This window comes from Fragaria vesca, linkage group LG7 (genome assembly GCF_000184155.1).
Source record: "Fragaria vesca subsp. vesca linkage group LG7, FraVesHawaii_1.0, whole genome shotgun sequence".
NCBI classification, from domain to species: Eukaryota; Viridiplantae; Streptophyta; class Magnoliopsida; order Rosales; family Rosaceae; genus Fragaria; species Fragaria vesca.
In genome coordinates, this window is record NC_020497.1 from 14,308,650 (window position 1) to 14,329,880 (window position 21,231).

At 36.8% G+C, this 21,231-nt stretch overlaps 3 protein-coding genes across 3 annotated transcripts; 2 read left to right on the forward strand and 1 right to left on the reverse strand.

The window, feature by feature from the left end:
- Nucleotides 1–1,198: 1,198 nt before the first annotated feature.
- On the reverse strand, nt 1,199–9,827 carry LOC101298065 (ribose-phosphate pyrophosphokinase 5, chloroplastic-like). The gene is made up of 9 exons (XM_004307266.1): nt 9,545–9,827; nt 9,286–9,459; nt 8,393–8,641; nt 7,194–7,337; nt 6,201–6,368; nt 5,166–5,235; nt 4,266–4,347; nt 1,869–2,028; nt 1,199–1,488 (listed from the first exon to the last, which is right to left on the reverse strand). Exons 1-9 carry the CDS (start codon nt 9,632–9,634, stop codon nt 1,450–1,452), a joined length of 1,176 nt encoding a protein of 391 aa, XP_004307314.1. The 5' UTR covers nt 9,635–9,827; the 3' UTR covers nt 1,199–1,449.
- A 3,562-nt stretch (nt 9,828–13,389) lies between these two features.
- On the forward strand, nt 13,390–15,221 carry LOC101298649. Its single transcript, XM_004307268.1, has 3 exons — nt 13,390–13,492; nt 13,998–14,352; nt 14,766–15,221. Exons 2-3 carry the CDS (start codon nt 14,034–14,036, stop codon nt 15,008–15,010), a joined length of 564 nt encoding a protein of 187 aa, XP_004307316.1. The 5' UTR covers nt 13,390–13,492; nt 13,998–14,033; the 3' UTR covers nt 15,011–15,221.
- A 4,246-nt stretch (nt 15,222–19,467) lies between these two features.
- LOC101298364 lies at nt 19,468–21,231 on the forward strand. The gene is made up of 3 exons (XM_004307267.1): nt 19,468–19,486; nt 19,783–20,194; nt 20,795–21,231. The coding sequence occupies exons 2-3, from the start codon at nt 19,807–19,809 to the stop codon at nt 21,070–21,072; spliced, it is 666 nt and encodes a 221-aa protein (XP_004307315.1). The 5' UTR covers nt 19,468–19,486; nt 19,783–19,806; the 3' UTR covers nt 21,073–21,231.

A 21,231-nucleotide genomic window follows, 5' to 3' on the forward strand; every position in this document is an offset into this window, starting at 1 on the left:
ATCATCTTGTTAGCTATAGGCGTGTTCTTGCTTGGCCTGTATCCGCTCTAGAACATACGTTGGACACCCCTATATTCGAACATTGTCTATTTTATTAAAAAAGTTGTTCCTAAAATTCCAAAAAAAAAAAAAAAAAAAAGGAAAGACCAAAGAACAAGTCATAGTAAAAGGGAGCAAGGCTCCCACATCGAAAATAAGGAAGGGAAAGCCCCCTCCAAATCAAGTAAGTCCACATTTCCACTTTCTTTCCTTTTTGCCACGTCAAAATATTACTAACTTAGGCATCAAACTGGTCGAACCCGGCACACCCGAGGTCGCCCTCTAACGTCTTGTCTCTTTTGACAAGTTTGAGAGGAAGGGACGTGACGAAACTCATTTCCCAGAGACACACAGTCCGACCTCGGTTCCATGAGCTGACCCAAAAACAAACCCTTTTTTTTTTCCAAAAATGTTTAAGGTGGAGTCACTGGTCAACCATGAGGGTGGTGTTTTGGATAAATTTTTGGCTATGTGGCTAAATTTGGATGCTTATTGAATGTTTATTTACAACTAGTCGTAATTGGTGACAGCTCATCTTAAAGTTGACTCTCTGTCTCTCTGAGTCAAATATCAGGCAGTGAAGTAAGAAAATAGAAAGAGACTACTCCATCTTCTTGAGATCATGCATATGTAAATCACACGAACAAGGATAGAAGAATAAAATTGGGTTTGCTAGTATAGAGTTCGATGTTTAGTCACCACACAGAACAAAAATAAGTCTTGTACTCCATGTTCACAGTTGTGCTATGACTAGGTAAGCGTATACCACTGATTGGGAATTGTTGTTTGTTGTAACGTAAAAAAAAAAAAAATGTATATATACATACACTAATCAGCTCAACTTTACAAGTGAAATTGTTTAAATAGCGCAAGCTAATCTGCTGAGCTCAGACTAGATTGTGCAGATTTGTAGTAGAAATTTGTACCCTTGTACTTGCTTTTTAGTGAATTAATTTATGCCAGTGCGGTTTATCGAAATTTGTATTCAAAACTAGTCGATGCTTTAGAGTTGATATAGTACCAATTACTGAAATGATACCGAAAATGGTAGAATTTTTCAAATAATGAATCCATTGGTTCGGTACTTGATACTCTCTTATGAATGAATACATTGCTTTGTTTCAAGAATATTGATGGTGCAAAAACCAAACAGTAGTATACTAGGGAAATTGGAAAATCAGAATACCAACTGTGCTGTTTATGATACACTATAGTACACCACTACTTTTGACCACATCAAATTTAGATTGTGCATAGTTTTGAGGGAAAAAAACACCCAACATCAAACAAACAATGAAGCTATGCTGTTCCTCAATGAAAAAATTAGTTTTGCTATTAACAAACATGCGCTGGGAAGGTAGCTCTGCAACAGTAACGGAAGCTGGAGGGGAGATGGCGAACATGAATTGATCAATCAATGCCCAAGGTGGAATAGGGTTCAAAGCCACCCTGACAAATACAAAATGAATAAACTCTCAGCGCTTGTTTTCTTTAGGAAATAACAAAAGCTGTAAAATGTCCCATCTTCCATAGTGTAGAGCTACAGTGGAATGGTTGTGAATTTGGAATTTAAAAAGAGAGGGGGGAGAAAAGGAAGAGAAGAAGAAAAAGATGAGATGTACACTAAAAATGGAGGTGGCTTCATATAGGTGATTCTATTTCAACAGGATCCATTTCACCAGTTGAATGGAGGATAAGGCTTTATAAAGGCCGACCATATACAATTGAATGAATTAATGAATTGAATTTGTTTGATATATAACAGGGTAGAATTAACTAGTTTCATTCCTAATCATAGGAAGCCAATTTTACTGAAATATGCTACTCACAGAACAGTCATCATGTACACGCCATATGGTCTCTCCCAGAAGATTTGCAACTGACAGGACAGTTAGCTGGGGAAAATAGTTCTGCTCAGATACTGGAATAGTATTTGTTATGATCACCTCTTGGAACAAACCGCTTGACAGCCTCTCTATAGCAGGAGGACTGTAAAAGGAAAATATCAAATTAAATATTCATCTAGATAATAAGGAAACACATTCACTGTTATGGTCCAAAAAAATTCAGAAAAAGTGATGCTGGCATCCAAATGCAAACTGTTATGGCTACAAAAGAAATAAAAAAGTCATAATAAGATTTTCTTTTTGGGCCAAAGTGTCGTAATAACTCAACAAAGAGGTAATCACCAAATAAAGGGTTTACCTATAAACTTGTTCCTTTCCATGAGATGTCAGTCACCTAAAATTGACTGTATGATATCAAAACTGCATTTATATTATAGATGCAGTTGGGATAGTTCTATTGATTCTTTTTTACTACTACAAAAAGAGTTACAAATTACTATAGGCATGTTTAGTGTGGACATAAACTCCATTCTAACAAAAGAAATTGAATGGTCACTTCAGACCTCCATCAGAGAAAGTATTGACCAGAACTTAGCACGGGCAAGGAAAAAATTGATGACTATTAAAATGATCACTTGAAGCAAATAATCTGGTAAGAGTTCGGCTGATTAGTGATCATAAGTGACCCTAAAAGAAAGACGGATACTATACAGGAATCTACCCAAGCAGAACCAACTAACTTACCCCAGAAGTAATAAGTTACCATCAACTCAAACCCCTAAAAAAACCATATAAAGGAAACATTGATAAAGTACCCACTACCCAGACCATGCTGCCATTGAGAAGTTAGGCTTATTCTATGGCAACCAAATTTATCTTCTCAACCCTATCATCAAATTTCTTTACAACAGACCATATAGAGATTCACAGTTCCACACTGCACAATTGCAAACAGTATATCCCTGCTCCAAATACCCCAAAATATCCTATGCAAACAAAATGAGAAAGTATTTCAGCCAAAGCCATACTACTCGGTCTACTTCCATGGGTCCTAGTACATGCAACCTATTCCAAGACGTGAAATGAAAAAACAATGCACAAAATATGAAATTGAATATCTAAGAAAGACAGAATTTATTAACTTTTATATGTAAAGATTTGCAGAGGCATCCTCTCAAAGCAAATCTTACGGTTACAGCTTAGTCCCAGATACACCAAATAAAATCACTAAATGAGAATAGCCCACTAATCAGAATTAGAAACGGAAAATGGATTTCCCTAATATTCTGAAGAAATCAATTTTCAAAAACAGTACACCACTATATACTTCAACCTCAGCTCCCTACTTTAGTGCAAAGGCAACACTAACCACCTCTTTACATAAAATACCAAACGGGGAGAGTATGCTTTTCTGAATCATATCTAGAGAACAGATTTTTCTATATCCCAGCAGCAATGCAAGAATTTGTAATTTGGTAGGTTTAAAACAAAAGGTAGGTTGTAGGTATGAAGTAATGTTATAAAGTACAAAAATAGCATGATATGGATTTTGAAAATATAAAAGAGAACAGCAAGTACATAAAATGCCCTGACATAGATAGTCCTATTATTTGTCAGACCAAACTAGAATCAATTGGGAATATGTTAAGCAGTTTTAGGCTGGAATCAGCCAATTATAGATGCTGAAAGGGCCTTTATTGTGAGATTGGGCTCAATTTTCCCCTCCGCAGTAATTTAATACTTATGAGAGCATCCTTTGTAGTTTGTCCCCCTTGGGCATCTTAAATCCTGAGAGTATGCCCATAACCACCAAGATACATACTGAACCCCGACTATTGAGCCCAGGTTGAACTACAACTACAACTGTAATCTTCAATGAGCTAGAAACTGAACTATAAATTCCTCTTTTTTAGAAGAAAACTATAAATTCCTTCAGCAAGATGCCACGAGTAGTCTTCACCAAAACATTATATCTCAGCTGTCAAAGAATTCCAATGCATCCACAGTGGCATTCCAAGTTTCTAATATAACTCTAAACCACTGAAGATCCCACTCCAAACTATGTGGGATCAGTTGTTGGGCAATCGAGATGAGATATACATCCACACCTCTAATTTGAACAAGATGACTACTGCTATCCGAACCTGGAATCACCCACTTATGAGCACGCTACACTTTTACAATTAAGGGAGACCCTCTCAAGATCAATTCAATATGCATCAAACAAAATCAACAACAACAAAGAAAAAAACAAGAACAAAAGTACCGATTGTTGATACTGGTGGAAACCATAAATGATCAGACTGCTAAATCGACATTCTATATATGTCATACCAAAAGATGAAAGTGGCATTCAAGCACTACAAAAATACCACATACCTAAAAACAGCATGTGTACTGCACGCATAGACTTCCCTGGCCCCCTCTTGATGTAGTAATTCTGCACCTTTAGAAATAGTCCCTATAACCCACCAGCCAAACATTAATGTTTATTGCAAGAAAAACAACCAAAAATATAGCTGCACAGACTAATAAAGAACAAGAATGATCATAAGAACATCAATCAATTTTATAACCATGATAGTGAAGCAATAGTGATATGTCTAGTCATAGCGAAAATGGTTACAAAATGTGCAAAGGAGAGGTTGCAAAACTTGCAACATAAATTGAACAAGTTTGCATGGAATGTTAAGATCATTTGTATAATGAAATTTGACTGCTCACAACAGTTACAACAGCTCTTGCCATCTGATTTTCAGACTGTCAGATAATTTCCTGAAGTGGGATTATGCACAAAAGACAAGTTAAACCCACCTATATGACTAGCAAACGAAGAATAACCCACTGCCCCATGCCACCACAATGCCCTTTAAAGGCAATGCACTTGTATAAAATATATCCAACAAAAAGGAAGATACTACCAATCATGATTTACAGTTGAAAGTTGAAAAATTTTAAATCAATTACACCCATAAATTCTCCGAGTACATAGAAAATGTCCATGTTAAAGACACCTACAATGGTTTCTAACACTTGTAGCAGTCTACTTCTTTTCTTCAACAAAAGATATTGACCGATCTTTTGAGCACGGCCATTTACAATTTACTACCCTAACAATGAATTTCCTATCACCTCTCTCATCTAACTATGTGGATTATGGTTTACAATTACATGCATGCTCAAGATGCTATCTACTGTTTCAATTTTATCTATAACATTAAAACAAATGTACTATTAGGTTCTATTTTATACAACAAATTATAGTATGTACAAACTAACCGGCTGTATCAATCATGTCATCAACCATGACGGCTACTTTTCCCTTCACGTCACCTATCAAATTCATCACCTGCAATATAAAGAAATTCGATAATGAACTGATGAATTGAAAGATATATTTGACTAAAACATTACAACTTAAACATATTTTATAGAAGATGACAAAACAAAAACAAAAAATACAGAAATGAAAAAAGCAGAGTTACATAAGTGTGCCATTGTGAAAATCAAGAGAAATTTTCTCACAAGACGCAGAACTTGAAACCGTTAGCTGCATTCATGATTTCATATAGCCTTAACAAACAACCTTTTACGTTTTCAGACCTATTAATAGATTTTGAGATTGATTTTGAGAATTTGTCCCAACTCCTGCGTCACACATACTACTGCTAAGTGAGTGTCCTCATAGACTAGGGCCATTTAGTAGTCTGTGTTGATTTATTATTTGAGAACTGCTTCCAGAAGAGAGCAAGAGGATAGTCAGGTGACAAATGGATGTTTTTTTTAAGGGAAAACTTCCATTCCTACAATGGGTACTAGTAGCATCTATCTTCATTCATTTCTTTACATAGATTTTCAAGTAGCATGATTAGGAGGTTAAAGAATAATATGAATTGCATGGAAGGAGTGATGAAGGGACAAAGGATTATTTAATGAGTGGGAATATTTTGCAAAGGTAAAAATAATAAAATTGCACTATACAGGAACCAGAGAACAGAATAGCAAAAATACCCCTACAATATTGATGAGTTATCACGAAATGTTTAAAGCTTCACTGCAATCTAGCATCTTATCTTGGAGTCGCCCATAATAATAAAGTGAACTGTTTTATTGCAAGTTCCTTTTTGTGCAACAAAACATGAAATTTATGTGGTCATTAAACATCACCGGTTTATCAAGCTTTATATAGAACATGACTACATTATCAGATTTCAGAATTATTTCTCTCATTTAATACTTTGTGATATTATGAGATTATGAGATTCATAATTTAACTCTGGAACGAACGTCAGCCTCATGTAAAGTAGTTCATACCTCTGCCACATTGTGCCCATGACGCCTTTTATCAACAATTGCCAAAGGAGCATCAGATAACTTTTTTGCAAAAGCACGGGCTCGAGCAACACCCCCAACATCTGGTGAGACCACTACCAAATCATCAGAACAGATAGTCTTGCTGGCGAGGTAATCAAGTATCACAGGCTGATTGAACATGATGAAAAGTAAGAATCATTACAAATCAGAACAGAACTTTGGTCATATTTATTATATGAAGATAGTAGACTTTTATTATTTGCTACATCTTTAAATAAAGTCAACAGTAGTGGAGGCAAAAAGCCTATTTAAACAAGAACAAGACAAACTTCTTATAAAAATTTCTATACTGGGAAAGACAATACTCACTAGGACCAGCATATATTTTACCCCAGACAGAGGCACTGACTAGACCAAGGAAAGCTAAGTTCCACAACTAATATACCATCTATAGTCAATAAACTTTGGTCATACTGCAGTTTTATTCCTTGTATGTTGACAAATTTGTGTTTCTTACACAGTGCTTATTATTTTAGGATGTACAATCGCCTTAAGGCTTACATTTAAGGTTTTAAAATCTTGTATTTGGGATTACTAGGCACAAGCATAAGCCTATATAAAAGCACTTTGCTCTTCTCCACAATCATTTAAAGTGCCTTAACCATCCAGCAGAGGAGTGAGTGGATAGACCCGTACACAAAACCAATCTTACTTTACAAAGGTGAATTACATTGAAGCAGGACATGCACACACTAACACACTTACAATGCTATCCATACATTCTAGCAGTAGTTTCCGAAAAAGAAAAAAAGAAGAAAAAAAAAGGATTATTCTAAATACAATTTTTTAATAGTATAAGAAATATCTCTTTGAAGGTCACACACATAATCATTCCAGGTTGCCAAGTAAAGGACTGAAGAATCTTATAAGAGTCGAACATCCTGATCCATGGACTACGAATAGAAATGCCCCCAAGTACTACAAGACCGTTACCTGACCATATACATGATCCACAGGAATATCAAAGTATCCCATCGATTGACCGGAATGAAGATCACACGCAAGAACACGATTTGCACCAGCTTCGGTGATCAAATTTGCAACAAGTTTGGCAGCAATAGATTCACGCCCTTGAGTCTGAAACAAAGAGTAATGACAGTTAATAATCAAAACAAAAATATGAACTTGGAATCAGGTAACTCAAATTCAATACTGACCAGACTTTATTTTTATTTTTATTTAGAATGACTTAATTTACCACGTTGAACATATGTACAAGCTACTATATGAGGATTCGAAAGTGAAAGATTTCATGATTTCAGATCCAAGTCTGTAAACTAACTATACTGACTAAACTTGAGTAAATATGATATTCAACAGCAATCTTACTACTGCTGAGAAGTTTCTTAATGCACCTAAAAGTCTCCATTTAAGGATCCAACTCAGGTTTCCCTCTATAATGATAAATCCACATATAGAGGACTTCTAGATAGGGATTCCCTCCTTTTTCTTTTCTTTTTTCTTTTTTTCTTTTTTCTTTTTTCTATTTTATTGAGAACAAAAATAGCATCATATATTAGCCAAATCAAAAACCGTTTAGCCATGTAAACATCACCTCATAAATAGACAGTGTTTTAAACACTAAAAAAACCATACTGGTAATCAAATGATCACACAACGTAATAGAAACAAGTTAATCAAATAGTAAACTATTTCTGCTTTGCTAAATTTAGCAAGGATTATTTTTATTAGGGGATAACCTTATGGTTCATGGTGGCACCAGAAGTGCCATCACTTCTTAAAAAAAGGGAGACACCTGATGGAGGGGACCTTATATATTAGGGAGGAGGCAAGAAAGCTGAATGAGGCAAGAAAGCCGAATAAAGGTAGTATAATTATAAAAAGAGAAATGAGGTACCGATTTCATGTTACACACATTAAAATACCTAGTCCAACACCAATTTGTTATATGATCTTAAGCCCCCAGTCTATCAGTCAGATGACAATTAATTCAGGCCTGTGGATAATATGTAATGAAAAACTCTGCGTCAGAAATACCTATTAGTCAAAATTATACTGGGGGACACTCGTGCAGTCATCATATCATTACCAAAGCTCTGAAACTATTGTCAAGCAATGCACCAAATATGAAAACTAAAAGTCCAGATTCGTTGCTCGTTTCATTATATTACCTTTCTGTCAGCCCTGGCATATCCAAAATATGGAATCACAGCAGTAATGTTCTTGGCTGACGCCCTTCGACATGCATCAATCATTATTAGAAGCTCCATTAGATTCTCATTTGCAGGAGGACATGTCGGTTGCACGAGATATACATCACACCCTCTGACACTTTCTTGCAACTGAACATATATCTCTCCATCAGCAAAGCGCTTTATCTTAATCTTTCCAAGTTCAAGACCCATGTAGCATGCAATTTCCTAACAAAAACACAAGACCACATCAAAAACAGTGCATTTTATGTGGTTAATATGCACATGCATTGGTCCTGTACTTTGGAAGAAAATTATTCCAAGGACAAGTCCTCTGAATCAGAAAATCTTCTAATGTCCTGGGACATATATCACTTCTTTAGCCTATGTTCAACATGTTTTGTTTAAAACCAATTGAGGGCATCAAACATCATCCCTCATATAGAGTAGCCTAGCTAAGAACATGATCAAGAATTTTCTATGGAGAGAAAATCTCAATATCTGCCAAACGCCGTAAGGTATTTCAGGATGGTAAGCTTTCTCTTGGAAATAATATTCCCAATAGAAGCGTATATACACACCAGAAGACAAAGAGGTAACGTTAATGGATATCATCTTCTAGTTATATACAGCATAGATACAACAAAAATTCAGATCCATTCTCAGACAAAGGACATTACGTAGGCACCAATGCTTCACGTAACACAACGACGCTACATAAAAACGACAAACTCAAGTAATCAACAGCACTTCTTCATTATTATTATGTGAACAGTCCTACCCCATTTGATCAATACAGTTATCACTCAGCAGTCAAAATAACAGAATAACAGATAAACTACAACTGAAAACTACTAGAAAGGTGTATATACCTGAGAGAGGGACGGATTAGCGGTACCGGAGAATATGCGGAGCCTGGTGTCATCCTTGGTAGCTGTAGTGAGCGCATGTCTGGTGAGGAAATTAGGGACCATCTCATCGCTGCGGAGGAGGGGAATGCTCGGCTTCCCATTCGCGTATTTCAGAGGCTCCCCCACACTACACCTCTGCAAGAAGCAAATGAAAATCGAAGTGAGAGTCTGAAATTGAAACAAAAGAAGAAGAAGAAGGAGAGAGAGAGAGAGAGCTTACGAAGCGTGTTGGGAATGAGGGAGAGGGAGATGAGTATGGAGGAAGGAGAGTGCGAGAGGAGAGAGGCGGTGAGTGGAGCAGTGAGGCCATCTTGGGTTTGTGTTTTGGGGTTTTAGGGAAGGTTTTGAGGAGTGTTGATGTGGGGGTGGAGTTGCAGGGAAGACAGGCGTCGCCCGTCAATTTGGTACCAACCAACTCTAGTCTAGTCTACGAGAGCAATTTATATTTCTTTGTTTCTATTTCCCATTTTTTGCACAGCAAAAATACTTTTTTCTTTTTTCGGTCGAAAAAAGGGCCTAGTTTGATGTAAGGTGTGGTACTCTTTTTCACTTGCTTGATCGGACAGGGTTTTGATGTAAGCAACACAGAGAGAAGGGGATCAGTCTCTAGTCCGAATCATGGATGATAGGTGGTTGCCTAGACTAGCACCTTTTTTAATATGATTTTGCATAATTTAACTATTCAAAACCGGTATGTGTCACCAAAATTTCATAAGAGATCTCTTATCATTCCGAGAATGAATGCAACGTGAACCTCATCTACCAAAATTTTTATTGTAATGCTTTAAATTTTTTTTTTTTTTTTTTTACGTAATGAGAAAGGAGAACAGAGAGAAACAAATGAAGCTACAGACAGCCGAGTTTCACAACAAAATAAAGGAAAGAACTAATGAGGACAAGATAAACCATCATAGACCAAAACGTTCACCAGAGAGTTTGGAGGATTTAAGGCAAGGGCAGCGAGGTGATCCGTAGCACGATTTGTCTTCTTGCTGGTCCAAAGCCAGCTGATTTTCCGAGTTGAGGAGATTGACAGTGCTTGAGCGAAAAGATTGGCTACTTTCCAATTGGAGGGAGTGATGCCTAATTTGAATATATCGATCAAAATTTTTGAGTCTGAAGCAAAAATTACTAGACCTGGAGAATATTGCTGAGAAGAGTTAAGCCATCAATGATTGCAATCAGTTCGGCCGTTAATGGAGAACAGGCAAAAGTGACTCTAGTGTGGCCTGTATAATAGCTCCCTTGTGGTTTATAACTAGGACTGCAATACCTCCTAGCTTTGATTCAGAGTTCCATGGTGCATCAAAGTTGATTTTTAAACTGTTTGGAGGAGGAGGAATCCAGAGACTTGAGGAAGTGGAATGGTTGGAAGCAAAGGGAGTATCAGACCTGGGTTCAAGATGTTGACTTTTTTATGGTTGGGCAGTGAGGAATTCTTGTGCAGTAGTGTGATCCCTAAGGCTATCTGGATTGGATCCAGGGATGTATGATTGAAGACACTTCTACAACGATTGATCCATATTCCAAAGAAAGAACGAGGTGAGAGATTGCAATGGCTCTTGATAACCAAAGGGATGAGCAAACCATGTAGCAGAAACCCAAGGACAAGTGCAGAGGACATGTTCAATGGTTTCTGGGAATTGGTTAAAGACTGGGCAAAGACTCCTAGTGATGTGTAAACTGTGAAGGGCATCTTTTGAGGCTAGGATATTATGGAGAGCTTTCCATGGAAAAATTCTGATTTTGGGGGAGTATGGATTTTTGCTAACCATTTACAGGTTTTGGAAGAGGGAAAATTTGAATGGTTGAGATGCACACCTGACGCATTGTTTTCCCTTGAGACTAAAACATGGTAGCCAGACTTGACATAATAATCACCATTTGGGTTATGAGGCCAAATCAATTTATCTGGGAGAACATGTTGATAATACGAATTGAACAGATATTTGTCTCGATCTCCGGTGAGATGATTTCATGGACAGGAGATAAATCCCATGATCTCGTTTGTTAGTTGATTAGAGAGGCAACTTTGGTATTGATCTGCGAAGCTTTTTCCTTGCACAAGGGGGAATGATTGAGGCTTGGGATCCAACGATCTGACCACAAGTTTATTGAATCCTCATTCCCTATATTCCAAATGGAGTTTAAATTGATTAGCTCTTTAATTTGATTAGACAAGCAAGTGCATTATACTAAAATATCAGCTAATGAGGAACTTTTGATAGTCCCAAATATAGATTTCGTTGAACATATTGAGATATATCGAAATATATAAATTTTCGGAAAAAAGAGAGGCAAAATGTATGAAACTTATGATATAGTATATACAAGAAATGTACATATGTTAACTGGTTGTGTCTTACCAGAGTTGGTTAAAGTGTTCATGTTCGTCCTTGGACGTCTAGGGTTTGATTCACGTTAACTACGGTTTCAATTTTGTCGGTGATATTAAGACATGTACCGTGATTCTCACGTTAATTTTATCAATTTCGTGATATATCGAGAAATTTCTAAAATATTGTGCGATATTGTCTTGGCACCATGAGATCGATAGTTTCAGACTTTCGGAAGTACAAAAGAAAATGATAATTTCAACCAAATTTTGCCAATATTATCGATTTTAAAGACCTTGATTAAGCAACCCAAACGGTAGAAGAAAAAATCTGTTACAACTCACTACTTAGATCAACCCTCATAATGGAACAAACGTATTAGTCAATATAATGGTCTTTATAAATTGATAGAGAAATTTATTAATAATTCGCCATTCTCTAATCTATCACTTTACAACGTGACCTTGTAAATACTCTTCACTTTTCCTTCTGTGTTATTGTTCTCCCCTCTACTGATACGTAACTTTTCTCAACAAAGCAAAAAGGCTAGCTATGAAAGTGAAAGGGGGTCTGTTGTTGTATGCTACTATGCTTGTATGTTCTTTTTCATTAGTTATTCCTATCTTGACCATACTTTAGTGTTTTTGGTGGCAAACTTATAGGAAACTAGAAAGAAAAAAGAGACCCTACTGTCCGAAATGCTGGGGCGCGCGAGTTCTTCTTCTTCTTCATTTTTTTTTTTTTGTTTCGGGTGGCAGTCTGTTGAATAAAATTGTGAATTGGTGGATGAAATGTAACGCGTTGAAGTAACGCGGTTCATTTACTTTTGCTTTTGGTATTCTTTTTATTTTATTTTTAAAGTTGCTTTTGGTATTCTATGATAAGATTCTATCCATTAATTATTATTATTATCTCTTCAAACTATTTTTGTAATTTTCCTATTTGGAGCCATATTACTTTATTAGTTGGGTAGGATAATTCTAAACCATTATTGCTGCCTTTTCAACTCTGAATATCATAAAAAAACAAAGTTGCTGAAATAATAAGTTTTCTTTGTTTTTGAAAGAAAAATAATAAAATTATTTAAACCAACAAACAGAAAACAATACGATGATAGGTCAAGCGAGTAAAAATTGTGGCCGAACATGAGGATTCAAAGCAAAAATTGATGAAAATGATTAATTTTATGTGAACGAGCAATAGAAAGTAATAATTTAACATACATTTCTCTCAGCTTTTTAGTACAATGTTCTTCTCATTTTTATTGTTTTTGAAATTTCACAAGCTTTTGGGACAACAATGTTTTGAGGAAAATACTCTATTCAGCTGATATAAAATGACACGTACGTTTCCTTACTTAGAATGAAAAATAACTATAAATTAAAGAAAAATGGATAAAAATATATATTATTTTTGGAACGATTGATTTATAAACTTGTCTCCCCCTTTCGTAAACCTCATAAGAAGAGTAGACGTACTTCTTCTGAATAATTTATATGTTAATAAGTGCATAAATACTTTTACCCAGAACCACTCGTATTCTTCTGCGTAAAAACCATATGTCGTCCCACCCGAAGTTGTACTGAATTAGTTTTTCGGGCTTTTATCCCTTTGACGTGAGTCACGTGACCATGAAAAATTTCACACGCATTTGACGACAAAAAAAAAGAAAACCGGAGAGCGCGCGTTTGCGTGTGTTTTTAATGCCGATAAGTACAAGGAAAAAGAAGAGAGAGACTCTTATAAATACGAGGAGAACAACAGAGAGAAGCAAAGGAAATTGCTTCAAGAAGAAACTGTGAAGAGTAATAGCACACCCTCCAATCAATTAGGTGACCAAATCTCTATCCAAATTCTCTTCTTTCTCTCTTTTGCTTCTGGTACCTGATCTTTGATTGTAGTGACAACTCTTTTGTGGGTTTTGGGGTTTGTTCGTTCTAGTTTTTCTATGTTAGCTTTTTATGATGAACATGGGTTTTCTTTGTTTGAGTATGAATGCTAAGTTGGTCATGCAATGTACTAATATATTGATCCACACAGATTTTGGGGGCTCTGTGTAGTTTAGTTTTGCTCAAGATGAAGTCTTTGTTATTTAAAGTTTGCGTAGAAGTTCTTTATATTATCTGTTTTCAATTTTGATAAAAGAAATTGTGTGAAGAACATGTAATAGTCATGGTTGCCCAGATTTAAGAATCTTTCCAAGATTTTGGGTTGTTCTTGGTTGAATTGATGGATTAGGAGGGCAGAGTATGATTTGATTTAAGGGTTGCTTTGTAGATGATGACTTTTCTATGTTGAGTTCTTTTGTTTGATATTTTGAATTACAATTTGATGTAGGCAGTGGTTTCAAGTTGAAGTAAGAAGGAAGTTGCGATGGATAACAAAGACGATCAGAATAACAAAGACAAAGGGCTGTTTTCACATCTTGCTGGATATGCTACCGGACACTACCCACAGCATGGAGGATCATACCCTCCTCAAGGATATGGATATCCCCCACAAGGGTATGGATACCCCCCTGCAGGCGGCTATCCTCCTCATGGCGGTGGCGGCTATCCTCCACACGGTGGCTATCCTCCACATGGGGGTTATCCTCCATCCGGATATCCTCCCCCTGGCGGATATCCACCAGCTGCTTATCCCAGCCATAGTGGATATCCACCATCTGGGTATCCCGGTGCACATCATACAGGTAACTAGTGTTTTGTGTTATTACTTGTTTATATGTGAGTTGGGTTCAGCCTAGGTTGTGTCATTTAACTGATTACACTGTGGTGTGTATACATTACAATGGCCAGTGGATTGTGTTTTCGCCTATCCTTTATTTGTGTCCCTCAAAAAAATGGAAATCGACTATCTGAAACTTGCCTAGTATTTCAGAAGTAGAACCATTGATAGATGCATTTCACTAATGAACATGTGAATTTTGGTTGTTTGGAGCACTAGATTGCCTATACCTTTCCATGTGATTTGATAGATCACCAGCATCAGTTAAACTTCCAGAATTTTGACTATTAGCTGTATAGAACCAAAAGATTTTTAGTAGAGTAGTATGGTACATGTCATGGCTTCATTGCAAGCTTTTCTGACAAGATAATGTAACAGGGCATGGGCCTAACATGGGAGGTATGTTAGCTGGGGGTGCTGCTGCTGCAGTTGCTGCTTATGGGGCTCACCATCTTGTGCACGGGAGTCACCATGGGGGTTACCATGGCTATGGTCACGGGAAGTTCAAGCATGGGAAACATGGGTATGGTCATGGGAAATTTAAGCATGGCAAACATGGGTTTGGTCATGGGAAATTTGGCAAGCGCTTTGGGTTTGGAGGCAAGTTCAAGAAATGGAAGTAATGTAGATGTAATGGTGGCTTCAAAATCTAACTCACTCTACTGAAGATGGATTTGATATTACAATTGGCTTTCTCATAATATTACTTCAGATGAGTTAGTTGTGGATTTCTATTGTTCGGAGATTGGTATTACCTATTCTAGTAGTTTGTTTGCTTTTGTAAGTACATTCAAGTTCTTTAACTAAATAACATAGAAACTGTTACTGTTTGCATAGACAACTGGTGTCTTTGTTTTTTTTCATATCAAAGTTTTTTCGATTATACTTTCATTGCTCTCGCTTCAGGAGCTATCCTTACAAGTAGGAATGGGTTGGCAGTTCGATGTTTTTGTCAAAGCTAGAACTAGTTTAGAGCTTGAGCTTCACCAAGGGTATTAGTTTAGAGCTTCACCTTCACTGCGGGCATTGTCCCGAGATGTTTGCTGAAAAAGCTGCAATTTCTTCATGGTGTCAATGCAGTCCACACAGTTGAGCTTGATACCTTGAGTGTTTCAATTCAAGGACCGGCAAAGTTTATACCACCTTCACTCATTTCGAATATGAATTCGAAGTCATCTAATAAGATACCAGTGGAGAAAAATACATGCACTTGGCCACCATCTAATCATGTATATAGCTAAACATTCCCTTCCTCCATTCCATATCATTCTCCAAATTTAGTTTTATCAGACACTATTTGATTCTACAAATCTAAAGCTCTCTTCTCAGACCATATTATACATCCAAATTTCAACATAAACTTTTTGTATCACACAGTTAATAAACAACGCAACGATATTTGTAGTCCATCACATTGGTACAGTTAGTGAGTTCTCATGAGTGCCGATATGGGTGCGCACCTAAGATGTGTTTGAAATTATATATGCAGATCAACCACACTTTAAGGAAGATGTTGTATGTAATCACTAAATTAAGAATTTGACTTACAGAAATATAGATATGAATCCAAAATTTTGATATAAATACAATCAACTTTACTGTGTATACAAGAACAGTAGCAGTAGCAGTTGAAACGAAATTGCTTTGAATAAAATACTAACTTGATCGATGATAGAGGCTTGCTTACAGCAATCTCTTAAGACAGAATTTCGCCCCTACTGTAGTGCATATAGCTTTTTGGATGTCTATCTTGCAGGATACAACTATCAAATTTTGTTTAATCACTTCAACAAAATTCCTGGTAAACTGTATTTTGTGTTTCTCAGAAAAATATTAGGAGAAGAGGAGAAGGATTTGTTATCTTTGATTTGTCTGGTTTGCTTGTCTTTTATAGACTACGAACTGAACAATTGCAATGCTTCGGTAGAACTGAAATGTTGCAATGGTTTGTTCAAAACCAAACTCTTCCAACAGACATATCTGTTGCAAAAATAAAATCCAGATAAAAAGAAAGATATTTTTTTATTTTAATTTACAGCACCAAACTCTTCCAACAGATATATCTGTTGCAAAAATAAAATCCAGATAAAAAAAAGATAGTTTTTTTATTTTAATTTAAAAGCCCAAGGCCCATATATATTTGGTTATATATGGAAGCCCATATATATAACTTACAGCCTATTGACACGCATACCAAGTGAATATATATGAAGGCTAACATCAAAACTATTTATCCAATGTGGGAGTCTCCCGCATTTTCCAACAAGATGGTCTCCGATATGGCAGAACCTACGAATTGTTCCAACTTTTCCACCTATTTCAAGTTTTGAAGCCCCAAAAAGAACACGTGTTAATAGATACAGACAGCCTGCGCACAAATCTTAACAAGAAACAAGAAAACACTTGCTCCTCAAAATTGTCACACAACAGACGGCAACATCTATCTTGGTGATCCACCAGAAACTCAGATATCATTTTGGTTAGCTATCTCTATCTTTCTTTCTATTCAATGCTTTGGTTATCCTGGTATTCTCTATTTGCTGTTAACAATTCTCTTCTGGGTTTGTGGATGCATGACTTTCTTCTTGTTCTTTTCTTGTTTTATTGTTCCCTTTCAAATGCTTCTTAACCACGTTTCCTTTGGTTATTCCTGAAATCTATGATTGCTATGAACATGGGTTTCTCATTTGAATCTCAATGGTGGGTTGTTGGTCACTTGGTCATGTAATATGTAACATGATCGATTTCTAATCCTAAGCCAAAAGTTTTTCTTTTTTCCTTTCTGCATTTGTGGTTCTATATGATTTTCTGACTTTTCTCTATCTTTATTGTTGAATGATCGGATGTAAGGCTTTCCATCTTTTCGAAAATTATGTGATCCATGAACATAATTACATTAGGTGTTTTTGTCGTCTCATTGTGATCAATATCAATAGCACAGTAAAATAAGTCTTCTTATCTAAATTACTTTCATGATCTTCGAATTACCATCTGTTCAAGTCCTTGCTAACAGAAACAGTATGCAAAACCAGCTTTTTATATTTATAATGAATTAATGATAGTATCATGGGGCCATTATAATTGATTTGGTGAGTTTGAAGCTGATGTAGATGTTTCGTTAAATGTCATAGTGTGTCTGTGTACTTTTCTGCAAATGTTTGGGACAATAGGTAGTATGCATCACTTCTATCTAGTGTTTGGATGGTGATGAACTTCCGACATATATTGAGTTTAGCCTAGTGTAACAAAGATGCAAAGCATTTTGACATAAGCATCCGTTGTAAAGACTGAAGGCCATAGAAGGTTTTGGTTACATGGAGTTAAAAGTAGACACCTAACTAACAACTACCATCGGAGTAGCTGAACCTGACAAACACCGTCTCAGAAAAATAGTAGAAATAGGAGGAACATATCAAACTATCCACAGCCTGCATCAAAGAAGAATTCCCTAACCCAGCCAAGCTCAACCTTGTTTTGCTCTCGGTAAGATAGGAGACAGGAGCAGTCCAATCCTTCCTTCATAATAATCTGACAATTTATAACATGTGCATAGGTTGGAGAATTAGCTCAATAGAAGGCATGATTCAAGCTACACTCGGAATTGCTAGCAATTGTTAATCTCTTCAGGAGACTACAACGCCCTTCAAAATTTGACCAATTCCAAGGATAACTGAGAACACCTTAAACCAAACTCTGCAATCATTCCTCAAGACTTTCCGATTACACCTTAAACCAGAAGCAGAAAGTCTACTTATATCAGCCTCAACCTCGAAACTGTCTGTTCTGGCACATATTCTACAGTTTCCGCCTCTGCTGCAGATGAAGTCTAGCAGGTTTGAATTGGTACCCTTATTGGTGTTAGTGTAATCACAGAAAGAGATAAAAGGTGATGAGGTCATTAGGCCGTTTAGGAATATGAAAAGCCTCATCAATGATGAGTTTGCACCTTCATGCAAAACAGTGTCAATGAACACCATAATATACAAAAATTTGTAGACATTAAGTTAAGCAGCCAACCTCTGGAAGTTATAGAAAGATGAACCGGACTCACAGTTTGGGTGAAGAGCAGCCTAACTTCTCATAGATGCATTGTACTTTTTCGATTATAGGATCGGTAGACTCAACACTAGTACACATAAGACAGCATGCAATAGTGAGTGGCCTTTGTCTATGCGTTCTAAATTCAATAGCGAGAAACGTGGCATCAGAGACTTATTAATTTTGGAGGGATTAGGTGATTTCATATTGACCCCGCTGCAAGTCATGATCAATGATCAGAGAAGCGGGTCTGATGTATTTCAAACTGAAATATTGGAGGTCAAATTCAATAATCAATATTCAACTCTCCCTTACACTAAAAGACCCTGCTGTATGCTTCACAAAGAGTTAAGGATTTCAAATTTGGAGGAATTGACTGAGCCACAGTCGAGTTATCCTCCTTAAATCTTCTTCGTCTTTTTTTATGAGAATTAAAATTAATCTTCAAAATAGCCAATACTCCAGTTTTAACCGTTTGGCAAAATGTCAGCTCCAAGAACACTCCCATGTATAGAACAAAGAATTAGAAGGACATAAATGATTTTCTTTGGCAAGTTCTATTACTGATCATCATTATCATCTTTGCCTTTGTCATACACATACATGTGCCTGATCATATAATTTCCATTTCCGTTCTTTATTATATGACATATCTCCCAAGAAAATTTCCTTTTCAGGTCTTTTGATTATGTTTCATCCCATATTTGTTGTGATTTATCTCTTAAATAATACCTTGTTTTTAACTAGGCTTCCTTCAGTTATAGGTGCTTGTGGTTTTGTCTGCTTATAAATTTGTAGTGATCACTATTTTATGTATATGTCACTACAACCTAAACATCTCTAGGGCTCATAGACTCAATTTTCTAGTACCTCGAGTTTGTCTAATGTGTTGTTAGCTGTTTCCATCATAAATCCAAACATCCTCATCTCCTTTGCATGGGTATGTGCTCTTATGTTTTCTTATTTGGCTAGCTGAGTAGTTTATCTTTTTCCCAGGTGGTAGTCCTTGAAAAAATTTCAGAATTTAAGGTTGTGTAACTTGATTCCAGCTCAAGCTAAAGGTATTTGAATTTCTGCAGAACAGTTGTTGCCAGGAACTGTAACCTGTTTATTAAAAACATCTTGATAAGAAGGCTCGTTTAACAAGTTATGACCATGGTGTTGTTTCATAGATTTAATAATTCTCAGACATATTCTGGACATCTGGTAATAAGCATATCTGTAAAACTTAGTGTGTCATTTTTGTTTGGAATCTGTTGAAATAGTAGTCTTTGCCAAGTTAGTGTGAAGTCATTGAGGGTTGCTTTGTGCATGTTTCTTCTGTCTCATTGTTTTACTCTGTGGTAGGTTTTTGTAGGCATTAATTTCAAATTGAAGTAAAATGGGAGGTGGAAAAGACAACAATAATGGTACTACTGACAGAGGGCTACTCTCAAGTCTTGCTGGATTTGCTGCTGGACACATGCCACGGCCTGGATCGCATTCTCATCAAGGACACGTATATCCCCCACAAGCATATGCACCACCTGGGTACCCTCCTTCAGGTGGGTATCCTCCTTCTACCGGGTATCCTCCCTCAGCCGGGTATCCTCCCCCAGCCGGGTACCCTCCCTCAGGTGGTTACCCTCCTCAAAGCGGCTACCCTCCTCAAAGCGGGTATCCCCCATCTGGAAATTCTCCTACTATGGCATATCCACCAGCCGGCTATCCTGCCCCTAGTGGATATCCACCAGCTGGTTATCCAGGCCCATCAGCTCCACATCAATCAGGTATTCCAACCTTTTAACTTGTCGAAGCTTATAGAATACAAAGTTAAATATATGAGTTGGTATTAGTCAAGTTATATATAGTCCTTCCATGTATTTGTCAGTCAAGTTATATATAGTCCTTCCATGTATTGTGTTGTGACAATACATGTTGATTTTCCTATCATTTGTTTTAGTTTCCCTCTAACAATCAACCACATTGCACACAACCCTGCTGACAGAGTGACAATATTAAGATTGCCAGCAACCAAACTTAACAACTACTCATGCAATCCAGTCCAAACCAATGTTTTCTCATTTGGAATTTTGACGAGATTGTCTCTTTTAGTTGATGCGCTTCTAACTTTGGTCTCTAGAGAACATTTCAAGTGTCAATGAACAAAACCAGTGTTCATGACTTAGAATGTAGTTAGAAGGCAGTTTGTAGATCTGTAGAGTTACATATACTGTTTCACTTTGTTTTGGTAGGTGAAAAGCAGCAGTACGAGTTTCAAAATATTTTGATGTCACTGTGTTGCAACTCAAGTAGAATGAAAAGGCCCTCTGTGGAGTAAGGGTCAAGGCACCAACTATATTTATGGCAATTTGTGCTGACTATTGCAGGGCATGGATCTGGTATGGGAATGGGAACTATGTTAGCCGGTGGTGCTGCTGCTGCCGCTGCAGGTTATGGAGTTCACCATCTTGCGCACAGTAGTGGCCATGGAAGAGGTTCCCATGGCTTTGGTTTTGGGGGTTCCCATGGCTACAAACATGGAAAATTTGGAAAGCATCATGGGGGGAAGTTCAAGCATGGGAAATTTGGAAAGCATCATGGGGGAAAGTTCAAGCATGGGAAATTCAAAAAGCATCATGGGGGACTGTTCAAGAAATGGAAGTGATTTGCATTGAGAGCTAAAGTTACTTCCATTGATTCTCTTGCTCTACAATTGGCGTTCTTTTGTCAGTTCCATCAGCATTCTGCGACTCGTTTACTGTTATATATTTCAAAGTATGTATGATAAATATTTCATTTCTAGTGCTTAATCTTCCTACGATGT